Source organism: Passer domesticus, chromosome 1 (genome assembly GCF_036417665.1).
Source record: "Passer domesticus isolate bPasDom1 chromosome 1, bPasDom1.hap1, whole genome shotgun sequence".
Taxonomy (NCBI): domain Eukaryota; kingdom Metazoa; phylum Chordata; class Aves; order Passeriformes; family Passeridae; genus Passer; species Passer domesticus.
This window is the reverse complement of record NC_087474.1, coordinates 53,460,141-53,478,313: the sequence shown is the minus strand read 5'-3', so window position 1 is coordinate 53,478,313 and position 18,173 is coordinate 53,460,141. Positions and strand designations below refer to the sequence as shown.

Here is an 18,173-nt window from a genome sequence, read left to right as displayed (position 1 = left end):
CGCTACATTGGACGATATTTTTTTACCTAATCAGGACCCCTAGCATTAGCCCCATCAAGTAAAAATACAAAACTACTTTGTGATCAGAATGATACTTCCAGTACTGTATAAGTGATAATAATACACATTGAATTTCTCAAGCTACATAATTCAAATTTGGCAGTAAGTTGGATCCTGTTAGTTAGAAATGGAAATACACTTAAATGATTTACCTGGGAACAGCTTCAGAATTTCATACACTTTTGAAGTACCAGCAAAGAAGGAAGAAATACCTTCAGCTGAATTTCCATTAGCTGCAGTTTTCTTTCTGATGGAGACATGTTTGGAATTCTGGACAACATAAGTAAGTTTGACCGTTCAAAATCAATAGTGTCAAGCTGACACTACAGAATAAAAAAAAAAAAAGTTACCTTAATGGATGAAACAGGAGTTTAGGTAGCAGGAGAGAAAGCTAGCAGACACCTTGCACATAAAGATCTAAATGCAGACTTTTGCAAAATCCTAAATTTAAAGGAAAGGAAAAGCAAATATCTAGCAGCAAATGTACCTCATGTGATAATCAATTACCTAATGTAAAATGCTTGAAATAAATGCTCTTACTATGGATTAAGCCTGCTCTTCAATTAGGAGTAAATTCATGGCCACTCAGAAAGCTTCTTTTAATTGTGTTCTGTGTGGCAACTCCTTCTCCCCTGACACTCATCATCAACCCACCTTATACAATCAGTCCCCCAATGGTGAACCTGAGAAATCAATCTGCTAATGTATAATTTGTAAAGCTCCCCCGACTAACAAATGGATAATTGATTCTTTCACAAATGCTACATCCCAAAGGATTTGAAGTGGATGAACACGAAACATAAGACTGGATTTCACTTCAATTCTGTGAGAAATGCAATATTTACAAGCTAGGAATCTAAACATTTTAATAGTTGTCTGTGACTTCATGCCTTTTAGCCATGGTTTTCAGGCAAACCACATGCTTATTAGGAGTGTGAAAAGCAAAGCAGTGTTCAATCATACTTACAGCAAAGCTCATTTTACTTCAAGAGGTTCCCATCACTTCTACAACACCCTAAATCAGTGCTTTCATCCACTCTTTTCAAAGAACTTTCATGAACTTATCCTAAATTAATTTAAACATAATTATTTATCTGTGTGTGAGGAACCAATTTAGCTTTGATTTATCTCAACACTGATTGTCAGGGGCACATGGGGGAGAGGTTGCACACCTGACAACATGGGACTTCACCTCCTCCTATGGGACAGTCAGTAGGAGACACTGAACTCCCCAGAGAGGCTTCTCCAATCAGACAATGAAAGGTCTCCGCCAATGGACTGCCATGGAAGGTTGGACTGGGCCAACGGTCTCCTGCCAGCAGGCAGATGCTAGGAAGAGCCAGACAGCATAAGAAGTAACTGCACCACGAGCAGTGGAGGGCTTTGGAGACTGTTTTTTGCTTTGGGGAGCTTTTGGGTTTTACACTTTTTGTGTCTTTCCGGGGACTTGTCTTTTGGCTGGGGGCTTTTGAGACTTGCTTTTTACCTTTGGCTTCAGCCTGCTGAGGGGCTCGCTGCTGCTCGCTGCTGCGCCCTTGCTGGTTTGCTCTCTCCCTCCTTTGCGCTGACCCCAGCCTGCCTTATGGCTCTTCTGCCCTCGCTGGCTCTTGCTCGCCCTCGCTCCTGTCCTGCCTCTCTGCGTCCCTGACCATCGCCCTGCCACTTCCCCCGCGCATCCTTGCCTGATATACTTGCGTTCAACCCGGCTGCTCCGATGGAGCCGCCCACTGCGATGCTCGCTCCCATCCTGTCCAGGGTCCTGACCCTCCGGCTGCAGCGCCTACTCCGCGGGTCTGGCGCCGTCGCCGCGGGAGCCGCGCCTGTGGCGCCGCGCCTCTCCGAGAGCTGCGCAGGCTCCCTAAGAGCCGGCCCGCGCACCGCCCGCCGCCCGGACACAGGCGCTTCGCAGGAGGCAACGCCCTCTTTTCCTCGGTCTCCTCTCCCTCCCCTTTTCCCCACTCCTTTTCCATGTTCCTTCCTTCTTTTCTCTCTTTTCCAGCCCTCTTTCGTTTGGGCAACTCCTTGTTGTTGTTTTTTTTTTTTTTTTCATTACGAATAAACAGTTCTCAGATACAATGTTTCCCTTGTTTGGCTTAATTTAGTTTCTGACCATCCATTTCTAAAAGAACTTCTTGCAGTTTCCCTCAGAGGTACACGACACCGTGCATACACATACACATATATCCTGAAAGAAAAAAAAAAAACACCTAAGGGTCTTTTCTGCTACATGAATATCAGTCTGGACCTGCATAATGATTATCTAGCTGTTCTCATACTATGGCAATTTGTATGTACACAGTTGCATTGTAATAAAAAAAACAACCTGTCTCCTAAATGTGTCTAGTTTTCATTTATTCATGTTTCATCTGCATGCCATTCACATAAACAAGCATGTGAAGCTCCAATGTACAGCAATATGATCAATCAAGCCATGGTTTTAAACGTTAGCCTACTGGAGTATGGACTACCATTATTATGTTTGTATTATTTCCACCATGGTGGAGGTATCCAAGTGTAAATACTGATTTGAAAACAGAAACCACCTCAGTTGCTGTCATAACTAAGCTAAGATCCTCACAAAACACAAACCTTGCTCTGTGTAGGATGAGGAACTTGCTTTGAAAAGCACCCCAAATCCTCAGGAACAGCTAAGCACAACTGTATTACATGTTCTGTGTCCCATCTCTTTTGACTTCAAAACCCAGAGATCTCTTGTACTGAGGAACTGTCTTTAAAAAGAAACTGAATCCAAGCACTTTTCTTGCCCCAAATGCTGCAGTGTTATACTGACTCATATGTATTTCGCATATTTGTAGAATTTCATTAATACAATATAGGCAAAAGCAACTCGAAACACAAATTCTGATCCTCTACCATGATCTACCCATAAAAAGACAGAAGTACACACATACAAAGCACAATAACACAAAGGTTTAAATTGAAAATACAGCTGTAGGAGTTAAATAAAAAGATGTTCACCACTGCCTGCAACAAAGTAGCATACTCTATATTCACAACACCTCAAGTTTCATTTGCTGAAATTTACTAATATCCACATCAAAAGAGGTTTAGTTCAACAATATTAGCAGCAAATTCTGGTAAGTGAGAACTCTTGCACTATTGCATTTCCTATAACATTCTTGAATCTGTCATTCTCCAAATGAAAAATGGGAGATTATGTTGGTTAGAAGAAAAGGGAGGGGGGAAGGTTCAGGGGAGTGACAAGGTCTGGGACACAGAACAATAACAACATTAACTTTTATCTTGTCTGCAGAAAGGCAGACCTTAGCTACAAAAAACAAAGATCTCAAGAGCTTATCTAAAACTAAAGGAATATGAGGACAAGAAGTCTCTCATATAGACTAAGACAATGAGAAAGAACAAAAAGCCTACAGTGATTTCAATATTTGCCACATCAGTGAATCCCTTAACCTTGTTTGTCAACTGCAGGGACTAAGAAAAAAAAAAACAAAACAAAAACATCCAAGGGGGAAAAAATATTAACAAGGGATCTCCCTAAATCTCTAGTAGTTACTAGATAATCAGAATGCTTGTTTAGGATTGATGAAGCTATTACCAAAACCAAATCTATACTGAAAGCCTAGACTACTTCCTAGCAGAATTGAACTTTTAGCTAATTCCTGAGAGATTCAAAGAAAAATCTCTTTTCTATTAAAACACTGCTGTGTAAGTAGATATCCTCCTGAGAACTCTGTGCCAAAGTAAGCAAACTACTCCCATTTCCTTCTCCCCCCAGGTCCCTTTTGCCATCCTCTGTATAACTGTAGGGCTCTTGAACAATGTTAGGTCCTAAGCCTTCCCCCACTTCTTTGTTGCTATCTGTGTATTAAAGCCATCTGAGAATATGAAGCAATACTCCCAACCACGCAGCCATGCAGAAGGCTGAAGTACAGGGGGAGGGCTGAAGAAAGTCTGCTGGTGATAGATATATCTTCCTTGGAAAACCCAACACCCCCTGGGGAGAAAGACTATTCCAGGCAATGTGGAGGTTCACCTCACCAATTTCTGTAACTGCTTTCTTTCAGAATAGTTTGCCAAACACAATGAACTTATGATAATTCATCTTTAAATATAAACTTTCAAGAGAGGCTACTGAATTATTGAAATGGACTTTGAAGAACAGTCCCCAAAACATATCTAAAACGCTGAGGATGTAACTTAAGGGGCACTTTCACTCCTTGTTTCTAATGGAATATCGTCACCACTGTCATTAATGTATTTAACAGAATTATGTAGAATTCCATCCTTCAAGTGGAAAGTATGAGATTTTACTCCATTTCTTGATAAGATGCATTTCAAACATGACTAATAAAAAAAGCCAAACAAGTCATACAGTGAAAGCTCTTGTCAGGAGTGGTTTTCATTTTAGAGATTATTTTATTGGTGCTTCCACCAAACAACTTTTGAAGAAGCAAAAGGGTTGTTGACTATTCTGCTCAGGGCTCATGCACTGTTGTGCCAACATCATTTCCAGGAAGGTTTTCTGAACAGCCATAATGCTCATCCCACTCTCTGACCTAACATAAGATAGAGAACATCACCCCATGAAGCCTGAAAACCCTGTTTCTCCACACATTCCCCACAGGGCCATTATTTTCTTCGCAATTCTCTTTTTTTTTTTTTTTCCCTGTAAGCCCTTGAAATGGAAAACTTCAGTAAGTACTTTTTCCAATTATTTTAGCTTGTCAGCCTCTCTGCTACAATGATCCAAACCCAGTGGCTACTGAAATCAGTGAAAAGATCTCCACTGATGGAATCAGAGAGATGCAGAAATATTATAAGGCGTAAGAGCCGTAATGAGAGATGCGGGACTCCAGGCAGCATTTCCAAATACAGTTTATTACATCCAAGACGGTACAGCAGTCCAGGCAACAGAGCCTGTGCCTACAGCTGTCAGCTGCAGCTGCAGGCAGGCCTGGAGACCCTTAGTTTACGTTACAAATGCATTATATACGTTTCTTTGCTGAGCATCTTAATACAGTAGAACCAATATATACCTTAATTTTTATCTATAGCCTATCATAACTACTATAATTACCATATTCATGTTACTATTCTCCAATCACTAGAAGTTAGTACATTATAGTTTAAGCTAGAAGTTGTTTTTCAGTTTTCTTGCAGTGGAAAATTCTGAGATCTTTTTTCTACTTGCAACATCTGCTGACTTGTTTGCCTGTGCTGTCTTTCTGCTTGGTAAAAACATCTTCTTGTTTGAGGTGGGTTTAACCTCTGCTCTAAGTCACAAAAACCCCCTTCTAACTAACATACCCTTTGTCTCCTTGGTTATCCAGTAAGACTGGCTCAGCAATTCTTTTCTTCTATATCAAAACTTGCTTCCATCTCTATTCCTTCCTTAGCCTCTACATTCAAAAATCTTTCTGCTAAGCATACACATATCTGTGAGACTTCCTTGTCAAACTTTCATCCTTCCCAACAATAAGGAAATTAATTCCCTTTCCTGGCTGAAAACAACGTAAGTAGTCATATTCCTGGCATAGTTAAATATTACACCTACAGTGTCATTTTCCATGTAAACTTTCAGTTATCAACACTGATACAGATTGGCATAAGTCAGAGCTACATGCAATAATAAACACATTTTCTGATTACTGAAAGCATTGTATTCTCTCTGCACACCAACTCAGGAACTTTCTTTATTTGCAATTATAAACATCTGGCAAAGTCTCACAAGTCCATCAGAGATACTCAGTCAATGTTGGGTGTCTGATTCTTGTCAGGATCCTAAAAACATATGCAAACCAAAAAGATGGAGGGAGATAGAGAGTACTCATCTACTCTACAAGTAGAAACTGTGTATTATGAAGTGCACTGTAATTTACTGTAAACAGTATATCGCATGCCACATCCTCATTGTGACATACGAGAAGGAAGGCTAAATATGAAGATTAATTGATCCTGTGCAAGTTCCTCAATACATTTACATACAAAGAGGCTTTATTTCAATACCAGTGAAGTGTACATTTGATTGCATATCATAAACTTTATTTAAAGTAGATAAAAAAAGCAAACAGATTCATTCACTCCATCTTTACACTGTTCACATTTCAAATCTCCTATCCATAAAACTGCCGAGACCTTCAACAACTAGACTTCAATTAGCAGCCAGTTTAGGATTACAGCGGTGAACCTACCAACAACAACATACCAACTTCTTATATTGTTATTTCTCTGTGCCAAAGGACACTGAGGGAATCTAACTTCTTCAACAGCATCACAGTGGAGATGGCCACTTGACAGTAGATACTTTTATCAGCAGCCATTCTGAGGGTATTAAGACCTGACACGCAAAATCTGGACTCTATGTGTTTAATATTCCATCACAAGTGCAATAAAGTACTATGCACACTGGTATGTCTTTTGAAACAAATAAGTCTCAACCTTCAGAAAGGAATCTTTATTAGAATTTTTAAATTCATTATCAATAACATCTTCCCCATAGAAAAAAAACAACTTGGTTTTGCCTTCATGTTTTGCTCATCATATTATGCCCCTGTTATGTCATTATCTATTTTTAACAGTGCTGTATTTTTATTGTTAATGGAAACAATGGGCTGTAGATCTATCATTAATGTCAACTTGTATAAAAAACATTGTCCTCCAGAATTCAGTCTTTCTAACCAGGGAAACATTTTCTAATGTAAATAATATTTTATTAATGCCTGAACTCTTAATAATTCTGACAGGCAAACTACTATTATTCTATATATGCACATAAGTGTCTGCATTCCCCATGGACAAAAATGCCATCCAGGTATAATACCCCATTTGAAAGGAAAACAGCCCTAGGAATCAGCAATACACTAGCTTCTTACAATCAAACCTCTCCAAATACTTCCAATGCTTTTAGGTGTTGTTAGGTTTTAGAAAATGCACATCTGAGTTACCAGTCTTTTATGAAAACATTTAATTAATTCTACCTGAAACTAGCTGTTTCATTGGTGCCAATAAAACTCTAGAGCAATTTGGCACAGTGGTCCTGAGATGTGATACACATTCAAACAGCAAATATTACTACACCTGGATGGTGAAAGAGTTAAAAAAGGAAAAAACCCAACTGTTTTGATGGTTTTGATGTATCTTAATAACATCACAAATAATTTTGTTCCAAGCTGTTTAAAAGTGACATATGTAAATTCACTTAGCAGAATTACAGTAAGGTCCTCTGTTTGATCCTCCATAGAAATAAGAGGCAAAAAGGTCTGGTGAAAAAAAAAAACAAAAAACCACAAATTGGAAACTTTGCCCTTTCATCGATCAACAATGCTGTATTAAATACTACAGTACTAATTCCCTTAATGCCCTTCATGTTTAGCATTCTCCCCTTTTAAAATATCTTCACCCTAGATTATGCAATGCTTCAGAATTTTCTTGAAAAAACATGCAGAATACAATAGTATCTACCAAGTCAAGAGAAAGTGAATTCCTATTTCCTATTTCCTATGTCTAGATGCTTGTGACAGAACAGTATGCAATCACAGCCCTTTACCTCATTAAAAGCTGACATAACAGGTTTCTACTGAAATCAGTGACGCTAAAAAGGGCTGCAAAGATACCTTAAATGTAATACATTTAGAGCTGGTCATGAAATGCAGCTGACAAACAACAGGATACCCAGTCTGAGGTAAAGTGATTGATACTGGAGAACAAAAAAGGAGACTTCATCCAATGCTGCTATGTTAAAAAAAGGAGGAAAACAATATGCATTTGAAGGGTAATGAAGTTGCAGAAGGACCATTTGGTCTTAAGATGGGGCTGTAATCCTTCTCAAAAAAGGGACATGCACAACATAGTTGCTAGTCAAGAGTTCAAAAGAGATGGCAGAAACAACTGCTACTCCAGAATCAGCTGATAAAGTACATGGGCTGTATACTTCAACTGAAATTAATTAGATCGACAACCTATATGCTACCGTTTGCTGCAGTACAAGTACACATCTGACTTGTATGAGTTAACAACATTCAAGAAATAAATGACTGTACCATTCAAGACTTTCTGTAGCTGAACTCATACCTCCAGCTAAACTTTTTACATTATTCTGCGCTAAGCTATGTTTATTGAAAAGACAAGCTTGAAAGAGTAATTGAATGAAATAGTGACACTTGCCTCAGTTTTGAGCTATAAAAATTAATTGTAAGTGATTTTAAAATTGTTTAGAACTCCCATCTTTCATCCATATTCCAAGCAACATTTCTATTAATAACAAATACCTTCCATATTCCTTTGATCTTTTTGGTTAACTAAAAATTTAAGCAATACTCCTTTCAAATGAAAGTCAGAAACAATGGTACAAAGATGATGTGCAAAACATGTACAAGAGGTAGGTAGGTAGTTTTTTTTCTTATTTCATTTTTGTCAAACAAGAAACTTTTCTAGATCTATGGAATAATGGTCATGACACCACAATTTCTGCCAGTCTACGCAAGATACCACAGGTACACCATGTTTCCTGCCAAAGATGGATCTGAATCTTCAATAGCTCCACAATTCCCATTGGAAACAGTTCAAGTCACAAGCAACCTAATAAGCATAGTACCAGAATAAACATATAAAGCATACTTTCCAAGCCTTTATACCAAAAAGCCAGGCTCAAAAGCCATCTGAATTATTCCCACAACTACTGTAAAAACCTTTGGATTTCCAAATCCTTTGCAGTTAAAACGAAAAGAAAGATAGAGAGAAGCAGAAGTGTTATTAAATTGAGTGTAGACACTCAAGACTTAAGACAAAAATCCCAAAAGATGACATTTGTATCAATGTTTTCCATTTGAAAGAGTTAGCAGTTGGCATAAAGCATTTAAGACGTAAAAATGCAATACCTATTTGGGTGGGAGGTCCCAGGGTTGAGAAGGAAACCTGTCCCTTGCATAGACACTTGCTTCTATCAAAACCATAATTTTTATTTTGGTTTTTGGAACTATCACTTAAAATAGCCCACTTGGTTTTGTAAACAAAACAGGATTTCAGCTTCAAATTTAACAGGCACAGTAACACCATGCAAATCCTAACACAGAGCTACCCAGATCTTTTAATTCTGTTGCTTCACTTCCTAAGTTTTCCTACATAGTCTGACACTAACAACTAAAATGATGTATTTAAAGGTAATAAACAGGGAATTTTAAGTAGCTTGTCAAAGTAAGTGACATTTATATCATCTTAGTTTCAAACTGTCATGCAAACTTCCATCCAAAGCAACTTCATTATACAATGAAAAGCTAAGTTACCTTCCCCATTGAAAGATGTTGCTTAATCTCCTACAGCAGTTAATAGGTTTTGTATCATTACTAGCAGCAGCACTTAGTGCTTAAGAACAGCTGTTTCTTTGTTAGAAATATTTTTTATTGTTAACAATTAAACTCTTGTCAAGAGGCAACAAGTCTACTGAAACCTCTGGTTTTCTTTGCAACCTGCTGAGTTATCAGCAAAACGAATAGGCCACAGACTGACCTTCAAGCAAGGTCTTGCTCCAGAGACTGGTGAGTGCTGTAACTTCAATACAGCCAAGGGCAATAATACCACCACAGAAGGAACTCCCTTTCAAGCCTTCAAGGTAGCAGAGATGACATAGTGGTTTTGCATTATTATCATTCCAATTAAAAAAAAGGGTAATTAAATAGTTAGTGCTACACAATGTGAGACAATCAAAAAAAAAAAACAAAAAAACCAAACTCCTCCCAAGGTAAGGAAAGAAATACATTGTAAAAAGATATTCTGTGAGGAGGTTACTTCCTGAAACTCCAGCAGTCTTGAATAGCTCACAACAGCTGTTGCACGCTAAAAGGACTTTAATTTCTTCGTAGTAAGAGAAGCTTTAAAACACTAGTTACATTGTTTTCTAGACCATGCATCGGTACTGAAATACCTTCAATGCATGAAACATTTAAATACTTGTTACTTATAAAACAGGCAGTCTTTCCCCTTCTAAAAACTATCACTGGCACCATCCAAGACTTCTTACTACTTTTGCTTTAAGCTTGATGTTTATGAGAAGACCAGAATGGGGACAGGTTTTCTTGCCCTTTGAAAGCTTTTTGATTTATTACATAACTAAACATGTTTGTACAGCTTTCTCCATATTTACAAATCCTTAATCCAAAGGATGTCAGTTCAGGCAATAATTATATGAATAAATTGTAGACAGTCTAAGAAGGAAAGAAAGATGGAGAGACATTTAGAATTAACGTGCTGTGAATCAGTCCTACATCATCCTCTGTCAGTGGAATTAGCAGGCTTTTCTTCCCTCTTCTTGTTGCCTTTTAGCAATATTTTTCAGTGTATTTGACACATTTCATCTCACTCAATGCACTGAAACCTAATACAAAAGAATACCAGTTTGTCAAACATACATTATTGAGGATGCATACCAGTTAATCTTAGGCAGCTGACATTGTCAAAGACAAGCCACCCTGGCAAGAGCTACAGAAATGCTAGCCAAAGAGGAGACAGGGATAACAAGTGCACAAGCACAACTGCTGAGATACCAAGCAACACAAAAGGCCAAAACCTTCCAATTCCTGTCTCAATTTCCCCCAAACCACAAATATCTTACAACACTTTCAAAGCACACATTTCCACTGCTGTTGACAAGAGAAGCTGCAAGCCTGAAAAGACTAGTCATCCACTTGGCATAGGATTCAGCATTGGATACTTGAAGAGCTGTATGAGAGTAAGACTTTATTCTGAAAATAATTTTTAGTTTTTTACATCAGTTTCACAGAAGCCTCTCTGAATATTTATGGGTCAAAGTAGAGTAGACACTACAGTATTTGTAATCCAGGATAATTACATTGATTTGCTGCTGTGGACATCAAGAAGTTCAATCCTAATAGGTTTTTTAAACAATAAACAAAAAAGTATGTTACAATAGCAGAACTTCTAGGGGCAGAAAGCTTTATATTTTAGTGTTTCTTACAGCTGTTTTTAGCTCAAATTAAAATGATAAATACATTCGGTCTTCAAAAGGAGTACTGCCATTCAAAACTTGGCATTCTGGACATAATGCAACACACTGGTGAATTCTCTCCCTAATTTTGCTGCAAATCCTTTGATATGAGTACCTTTTTATTTTTTACCATTTGGCTCAAATGCAGATGCAAATCATTATGGAAAATAAAGGATTTATTATAAAAGCAAAATTCTTATTTCTTCAATTTTCAAGCCCATTTATATTTTTTTAACATGGCTTCCTGAAATTAGGAAAGAAAAACAGAAATCAGGAGGACTATGAGAGCAGTAATGGCATTTTCTAAGTATATTTAATATGAACTTGCCATTAAAATGAATTTTTAAAAAATACTTAAAAAAACCCCTCTTGCATAATTCTGGTTTATTTTACATACAAAGAGTGTTTGAATCTAGTAGCTTTTAAAGTTTCCCACATATGGTTTGTTTTTGCTAAATGCACATTTAACAGATGTATAGAAAAATAATTAATTTTTTCATGTCTCAGCTTTTCTTTAAAGAAACCCCAAACCCCTGAGAAATAGAGATAAAGACTCAAATGAAGTACAGGTCCTTGAATTGTGTAACTGTTTTCTTTTGCACAAAGGTCATCACATTGATATCGTTCCTATTAATTTCTGCAATGCCACAAGACAGAAAACATCTGCTGAATAGATCCTTTTAGAAAGAAAAATACATGCAAGACACACCCCAGGTACACTGTTTACTGCAAACAATTAAAATATTGCAGTGGTAATACTGCTATTTTACTCAGAAAAAAATCTACACAATATTAATTTCAAATAATCAGTAACAACAGGTACTTCCCCTATTAACAACTGCAAGAACTGTATATGCCATTTCACCAATGAAAAGGTTCTGAGAAGGAATTTGTTCTTTTTGGATCAGAGAAAAAGAACCAGAAAAAACGCCATTAGTGAAAACAGTCTTCGGCAGCACATTTACAAGAAATGCTTTCTCCCTGTGTAACTTCAGGAAGTAATTCTCTTTTTTTTCACGAAAGGGTTAGGCTTTATGTGGGATTTATAACATGCCAGTATTTTAACACAAATTCCCCAGGAGAGACAATAAAGAGGACTTAGGAGAAGAAGAAGAAAAAGTAGGAGAAAACTGAAGGAAGACCCCCACTGAATGTTTGCTAGTGATGCCTCTAGTCTGAAATTCAACATCTTGAAAAGTTCAGGTTAGAAGGAAAATATTTCGGTGTACAGCAGCCAGTTCAAAATAAACTGTCTATGGGTTCAGCACTGACATTATTAACTCAGAAAACCTCTCAGCTTAAGCAGCCATGTACATCATCGAGTTGCTTTCTTCTCACATAGGCAGCCTGTTCTGTTCTACAACAGTCAGTAGTTCCTCAAAAAACTTTTCTTTTAAAGACATGCGGTGCTAGAGAAAAATCATTCTTCTTCAAACTAGAAAAAAGAGGGAAAAAAAAAGAAAAAAGAAGCACCATTTCCACCTGATCCATGACATAATCTACTGCACTGGAGACATGTACATTACAAAAAGACATATAAACATTAAGAATAGAATCCAAGAAACATTTATTTTCCCTATTCTCCAGCTCAAAAAGCAGTTTGTACTGTAACAATAGTTTCAATAGAAATCATTGCCATCTTTACAAGAGACACAGCACAAAAATCATCCCGAAGCAGGCTAAGTTTGGAAACGTGACATCTCTGAGCAAAAAATAACATTATAGTCCAACACTAACGTCATAAGAAACCACCGTCCCAGAATGCACTGGTAGGACCTTTTAGTAAAGAAAAACAAATAAAACACCAGCAAATGTGGGAAGGTGTGTATAAAGAGAATGCAGGGATTTTGTTTTATGGACTTTAGCAGGTAACAGGTCCCCTTGCTCCTTGCTCTACACCTAGGCAGTTCCCTAAGTCTTTAGAGAAGGAGGATTTAATCTCTTGGAACCAGTGTAAGAGAAAAAGGCATTGGTGGTGGACAGAAGAAGACTGTTCTACAAATAAAATTTTCCAAGCACCTTACACTGAATGGAACAAATACAAGTTTAGGACTGTTAATGCCAGACTCAATACAAAATCTCCACTTCATTTGAGTGAGCCTCTGACTCTATCTTCTACTGCAGCAATGGAAAGAATAATTCAGGTACATTTAATCTGACCTGAATTATTCAGAGAGAGAGAGAATTTCTCCTACTTCCCAGAGAAACTCTATCAAGAAGTACGCATGTAAAGTAATCATAACTGCAAGGGAGACACCAAAAGCTTATCCTCTTCTGAAATGCAGTCAGCATTCTCAGCTGCAGGGCTGATGAGCATACAAAATTAAAAGAAATAGAAGCACATAATTAGTTTGACTTTAATCAATCCCCAGGAGGTCATTGTCAATCTGACTAAAATTAAATCTAAAAATTCCTTCAAGAGCTGTGCCTTAAGTTTATGTCCTACTCCCTTCCACAATTCATAATTAGATTTTAAAAAAATATAAACAAACACTTGACCCCTTCCATGCAGCTGCAAATTCTCTTTGCAAACATGTCCACATCTTGTGATGGTTTTTGTGATTGCTAGTGCTTACACTACTATGAAAAACTTAGTAGTAGTGCTTGGCTACTAGAATTTTTGATAACCTGAAGAGAAAAAAAATTCTAGTTATTTTCCTCCCACTCCCCAAGAAAGACAGGGAATTTGAAACTAATGAACTAATATCTACAATAAAAAGGAACATTTAATATTCTAGAGCAGAGCTTTAAGTTTAGCATTTTATTCTTCTGATACCACAAAGCACAATAAGGAAAAAGGCTTCTTCTTTTCTTTCAATCAATACAATCCCTTAATAACTCAAATTTCAACACATTTACATAAAATATTAGCATTATATATTTGTAATTGATAAACTGAGCCAGCAAGGTCATCAGTTTTCAATTACTTGTGGCAACTAGATAAGGTGATAGTGCACAAACTAATAACTGACAGTAGCCAGCTAATGAACAGGTTCATGCCTTATGGAAGTAATGAGCTTCTGGGTTCCATTTTTAATAGCGACTTGCAATCATAAATATGTATTTCCTCTTCTGCTTCATGAAGAAGTTTACTATATATAAAGTGAGATGTGCTCACCAAAAAGACACGCAGCATAACTTCTTTTTGCAAGGACCATACTCTGTTTTTTCTGTTATGGAATGCATTAGTGTAGTTGCAGGTGTAACAAAAGTGTTAACTGACTTATCACAGCAAGAGTGTTGTGTATGTCACAGCAGTTTTACATGCCTGTAAATGGGATCTGAATAACATCATACTTACAACATCAAACTTCTGTGTGATGTTCCCCTGGACATCAAGTAAATAAACTTTGCCATAGTGTGTTCCCAGTGCCAAAAACTGTGAAAGAAAGAGATTGATTACATAAACACAAAGATACCGCAAGAAATACTACAATGCTAAATGAACTACAGGATTAGCAACACTGGGGAAAACAAAAAAGCCCGCCACTTTCTATAGAGAAAGGTTATTTTAACTGCTCCCAAATAATAAAACAGGGTTTCAAGCCCATATTACTGTGATAGTGCAAGTTAGCTGTCAGAATGAGTCATGAGGACCCTCGTCTACTGACAACTAATGGTACGTCTGCAGTCTGTATACACCAGCTGATGAACTGTGGCAGCAAATTAAAAATGCAGCGTGAGAGCAAGAATCAACAGAGATCTGAAACAGTTCCTAGAACCTTTCTGCAGCTTTTTCAATCCTAATGTTTCCTTTGAGCTTTATTTTTAATTCTCCTTCATTATTAAAATAAAAACAAAGTGTTCAAACACAGCAAAAGGCCAATGCAAGCCACTGGTGAAACACAGTTGAATTATGGAAGGTCTGTGACAGTGCATTTAAGCACACAGATAACTCCTGGGTTTCTTTTCCTTCACATAGTAACATTCCTAAATAGAATACTCCCAAAACAAATATACTGCCTTGGAAATCTCAGGAGTTTAATTCTAAAAAATAGTAGCAAAATAAAGAAATCTCGACATAAATCCACATTATCACAAACTTATTTTGATACAAACAAGAAGGAAATTGATTCTGAGAGATCTGCTGTTAATTTAACCATGTGAACTACACCTAAACAGAAAAGATAGAATTTCAGTACTACTTGATTTATGACAGAGGTTTCTTTTATTTGCCCCCTCCCCCACCCTCCCACTTTCAGCATTACTGAAATAGTCTAGGCTACTCAATTTTCTGTATTTCACTGCATGCGAGCATGCTTCATTGCAACCTATAATGAAATGCTCAAATTTACAGGCACTGCTAAGCGTGTCAGTCAGGCAGCACAATCTTTAAAAAATAACCTTACAGAAAGTCAAGGTTTAAAAGGATTTATCAAAATGGAATTGCTTAAAATGAAATTTCTGTTCAGGCACTTAAAATATGAAGCTACATTAAAAGGAGGCAAGAAAGGGAAAGAAGGGGTTCATTAGAAATTCATTCCCTGCAATGCCTTTCACTCCTGCAAGGTTGCCTTTTTTCAGGAAGAAAAAAGTCCCCCGGGTAAAAAAATCAATACTGGTTAATAAAACATCAGGTGTGCAGACATAACTAGGTATGACTATTCCACTGCACAGGCCTGCTTGAATGCACCAGGTGCCATGACGATTAGTCATCCAGTGCAGACAGCAAGCCTGGTGAAAATATGATGCTTTAGCAGCAGAAATGAAAAAAATAAATTCTGGGGGGAAATTAGTGTGAATGAAGAAGCCAGATCTCAGGATTCCCTGCAAAGTTATACTGCTTTAGTCAGAGTTATATTTTACATATTACTGTATAATTTTTCTAATGATACCATTCAGCAGGGCTTCTCCTGTTTGTTCAGGTAAAAAATCCTGAAAAAAACAGCCAGAATGAAACAGAAATACCCTTGCAAAACCTATCAAACAGCCTCATTTTTAAGTTCTCTGTTGCAAGAGACCTATTCCTAAAAGACTGCAGCACCTGGCTTCTAACAATATTGATTCTTCTCATAAGTAATGTATCTAGTTTGCTGGAAAACTGAAAGTGCTGGGATACTTCAACAGTTTTCCTGTATTGTCATGCTTTGTGACACTATAGCAAAAACTGTATCTGTTCACATCCTTAGAGAAAAATCCTGTTAAACTCTTGGCTTTCAAAATTTACCTGAGATGCAGGAATAAAAGGTAACAGAAACAGGCCACAGACAAAGAGGAAATGCTTGCCAATTTTCCAGATATCTGTGTAATTCTAAGTTGTCAAAAACATTTTTAAAAGACTTATTGTTTTCATTCACACAGCTAAAATACAAGCTTCATCTTAAGAGGCTCTTGAGCCATAGCAACAGTCCTCTGAGGAAAAGAAACACAGCACAAGTCCATCTAAAAATATAGCCAAATAATAAAGATAAATCCCTCAACACTAACTGTTAAGGAGATACTACTGGCTATGAAAAATTATATATTCAGAAAATAGCTACTATGTTTTACATATTAGTAGCTGAAAAATCATTAACTCACACTTTCAGGTGGACTTCAGAATGCCTCAATATTCTAAAATGTTTTTCAGTATGTATAAAAGAGAAGAAAACTCATAAAACACAAAAGCAATTGTTTAATTCACTAAAGAAGCACATGAAGTTTATTTATTATAATAACAAAATATTAATTATTTTAAAAATTTCTTTACTTTGCATTGTCTATTACTTTATCCTTATTATGCCTCTGGTACATCAAAAACTCTAGCATGTGCAGTTCCTCTCTTTGTTTTTAACACAGTGAATCAGGGAAGTACGACACCCCCCAAAAGTAAAGCTTAAGCAAACAAACAATACAAGAATTACTTTCTTCTACACCGTATTGTAGATGTCTTCCACAGCCAAATATATATGCTAAGTTCCTGACATGATCAAGTTGGTCTTTACTGACACGGCTGTACAATATATACCAACTTCCTTTCTGAATAAAGAAAAGTTAGGACTGTATCGTGATTGCATTCTTAATACTATTCATAATTAAATCTGAGTGAGCATTTTTCTAGTAGCTTATGTAAACATCTCATCTAACAAATCACTGCATCTTGAATTCTCACCTCATTTCCTCATTGAGAAAATGTGTTTCCCACTGAAAAACTGCTTGATACAAACAAAAAGAGAATTGATTCTGAGAGATCTGCTGTTAATTGAACTATGTGAACTACTTATTTTATCACTGAGAAAATGTGGATTTCTCAGGTAAATGGTGAATTTTGTTTAGGTTACCACTGCCTTGCAGTGCAACTCTAGATTTGGCATCACTTCTACACAGAAATATACTGAGGCATTATAAGCACATATAAATATATAAAACCCATCAGAAATGCTATATCAGCCACAAAGTCACACAATACCTTTTCATGCACTGTCATGCAGCTGGCTGCATCCTTCTGGAGAATTTCAGTCACTCCATTAGAAAGCCGTTCATACTTGAGCTTAGGTTCTTCTTCACTCTCATCTTCCTAAATTTTTAGAAGTGTAAGGAAAAGGGAGCAAGAGAGAAAAAAAATACTTATAAGTTTATTTTAGATAAAAATAAATTAAAAGATACCCCAAAACTATCACACAGCAACAGGCGAAGATGGATCACTGCGATCTCTTCACAACAGCCATTACAACCAAAAGCCAAACTTTCACAGTTTAATCATCTGAAGGCATTTGGGCTGTGCTTTTTTGTTACTGGTTTTTCTTTTTACTCCAAAGTTCTGAGTGCAAAATCTGTATAGCAGCGTGTCAATTTAGCTGTAGGAGGCACTTACTTGATATCTAAAAAGCAGGAAAAATGTGCATGTGTATTTTGCTACATAAAGTTAGTCATTTGCAATTTAGAAGTAAAATACAAAATTGATGGATATGATAATGAATGATGACAAAATAAAGTGTGCCACTGTAGCCACTATGAACTGAAAGCTGAAGCATGCACGGTACAAGATACTTCACGACCTTTACAAGATGCTGCACCTCTGTAGGAAGGATAGATGCAAAATGCTGTGAACAAAAATAAGAAGAATCCACTAGGAATAAGTTAATTGTATACAATCCACCATTGGGCTTATGGTAAAAGAAAATACTATAAATATGTTTTCTGGGAAGAGGAT

At 36.9% G+C, this 18,173-nt stretch overlaps 1 protein-coding gene across 6 annotated transcripts in view; it reads right to left on the bottom strand.

The window, feature by feature from the left end:
* The window catches only part of VPS41 (VPS41 subunit of HOPS complex), a 109,569-nt gene that overhangs the window by 69,512 nt on the left and 21,884 nt on the right, over window positions 1-18,173 (bottom strand). For 3 of the 6 annotated variants that reach the window (XM_064420686.1, XM_064420726.1, XM_064420696.1), the window contains exons 3-5: window positions 18,019-18,063; window positions 17,430-17,537; window positions 14,343-14,420 (exon numbers count right to left, since the gene is read on the bottom strand). In XM_064420686.1, the coding sequence (XP_064276756.1) occupies window positions 14,343-14,420; window positions 17,430-17,537; window positions 18,019-18,063 (231 nt within the window). Of the gene's footprint in view, window positions 1-212; window positions 364-14,342; window positions 14,421-17,429; window positions 17,538-18,018; window positions 18,064-18,173 lie in introns of those variants that run through there. The other 3 variants (XM_064420708.1, XM_064420718.1, XM_064420731.1) reach the window with 2 other exon arrangements.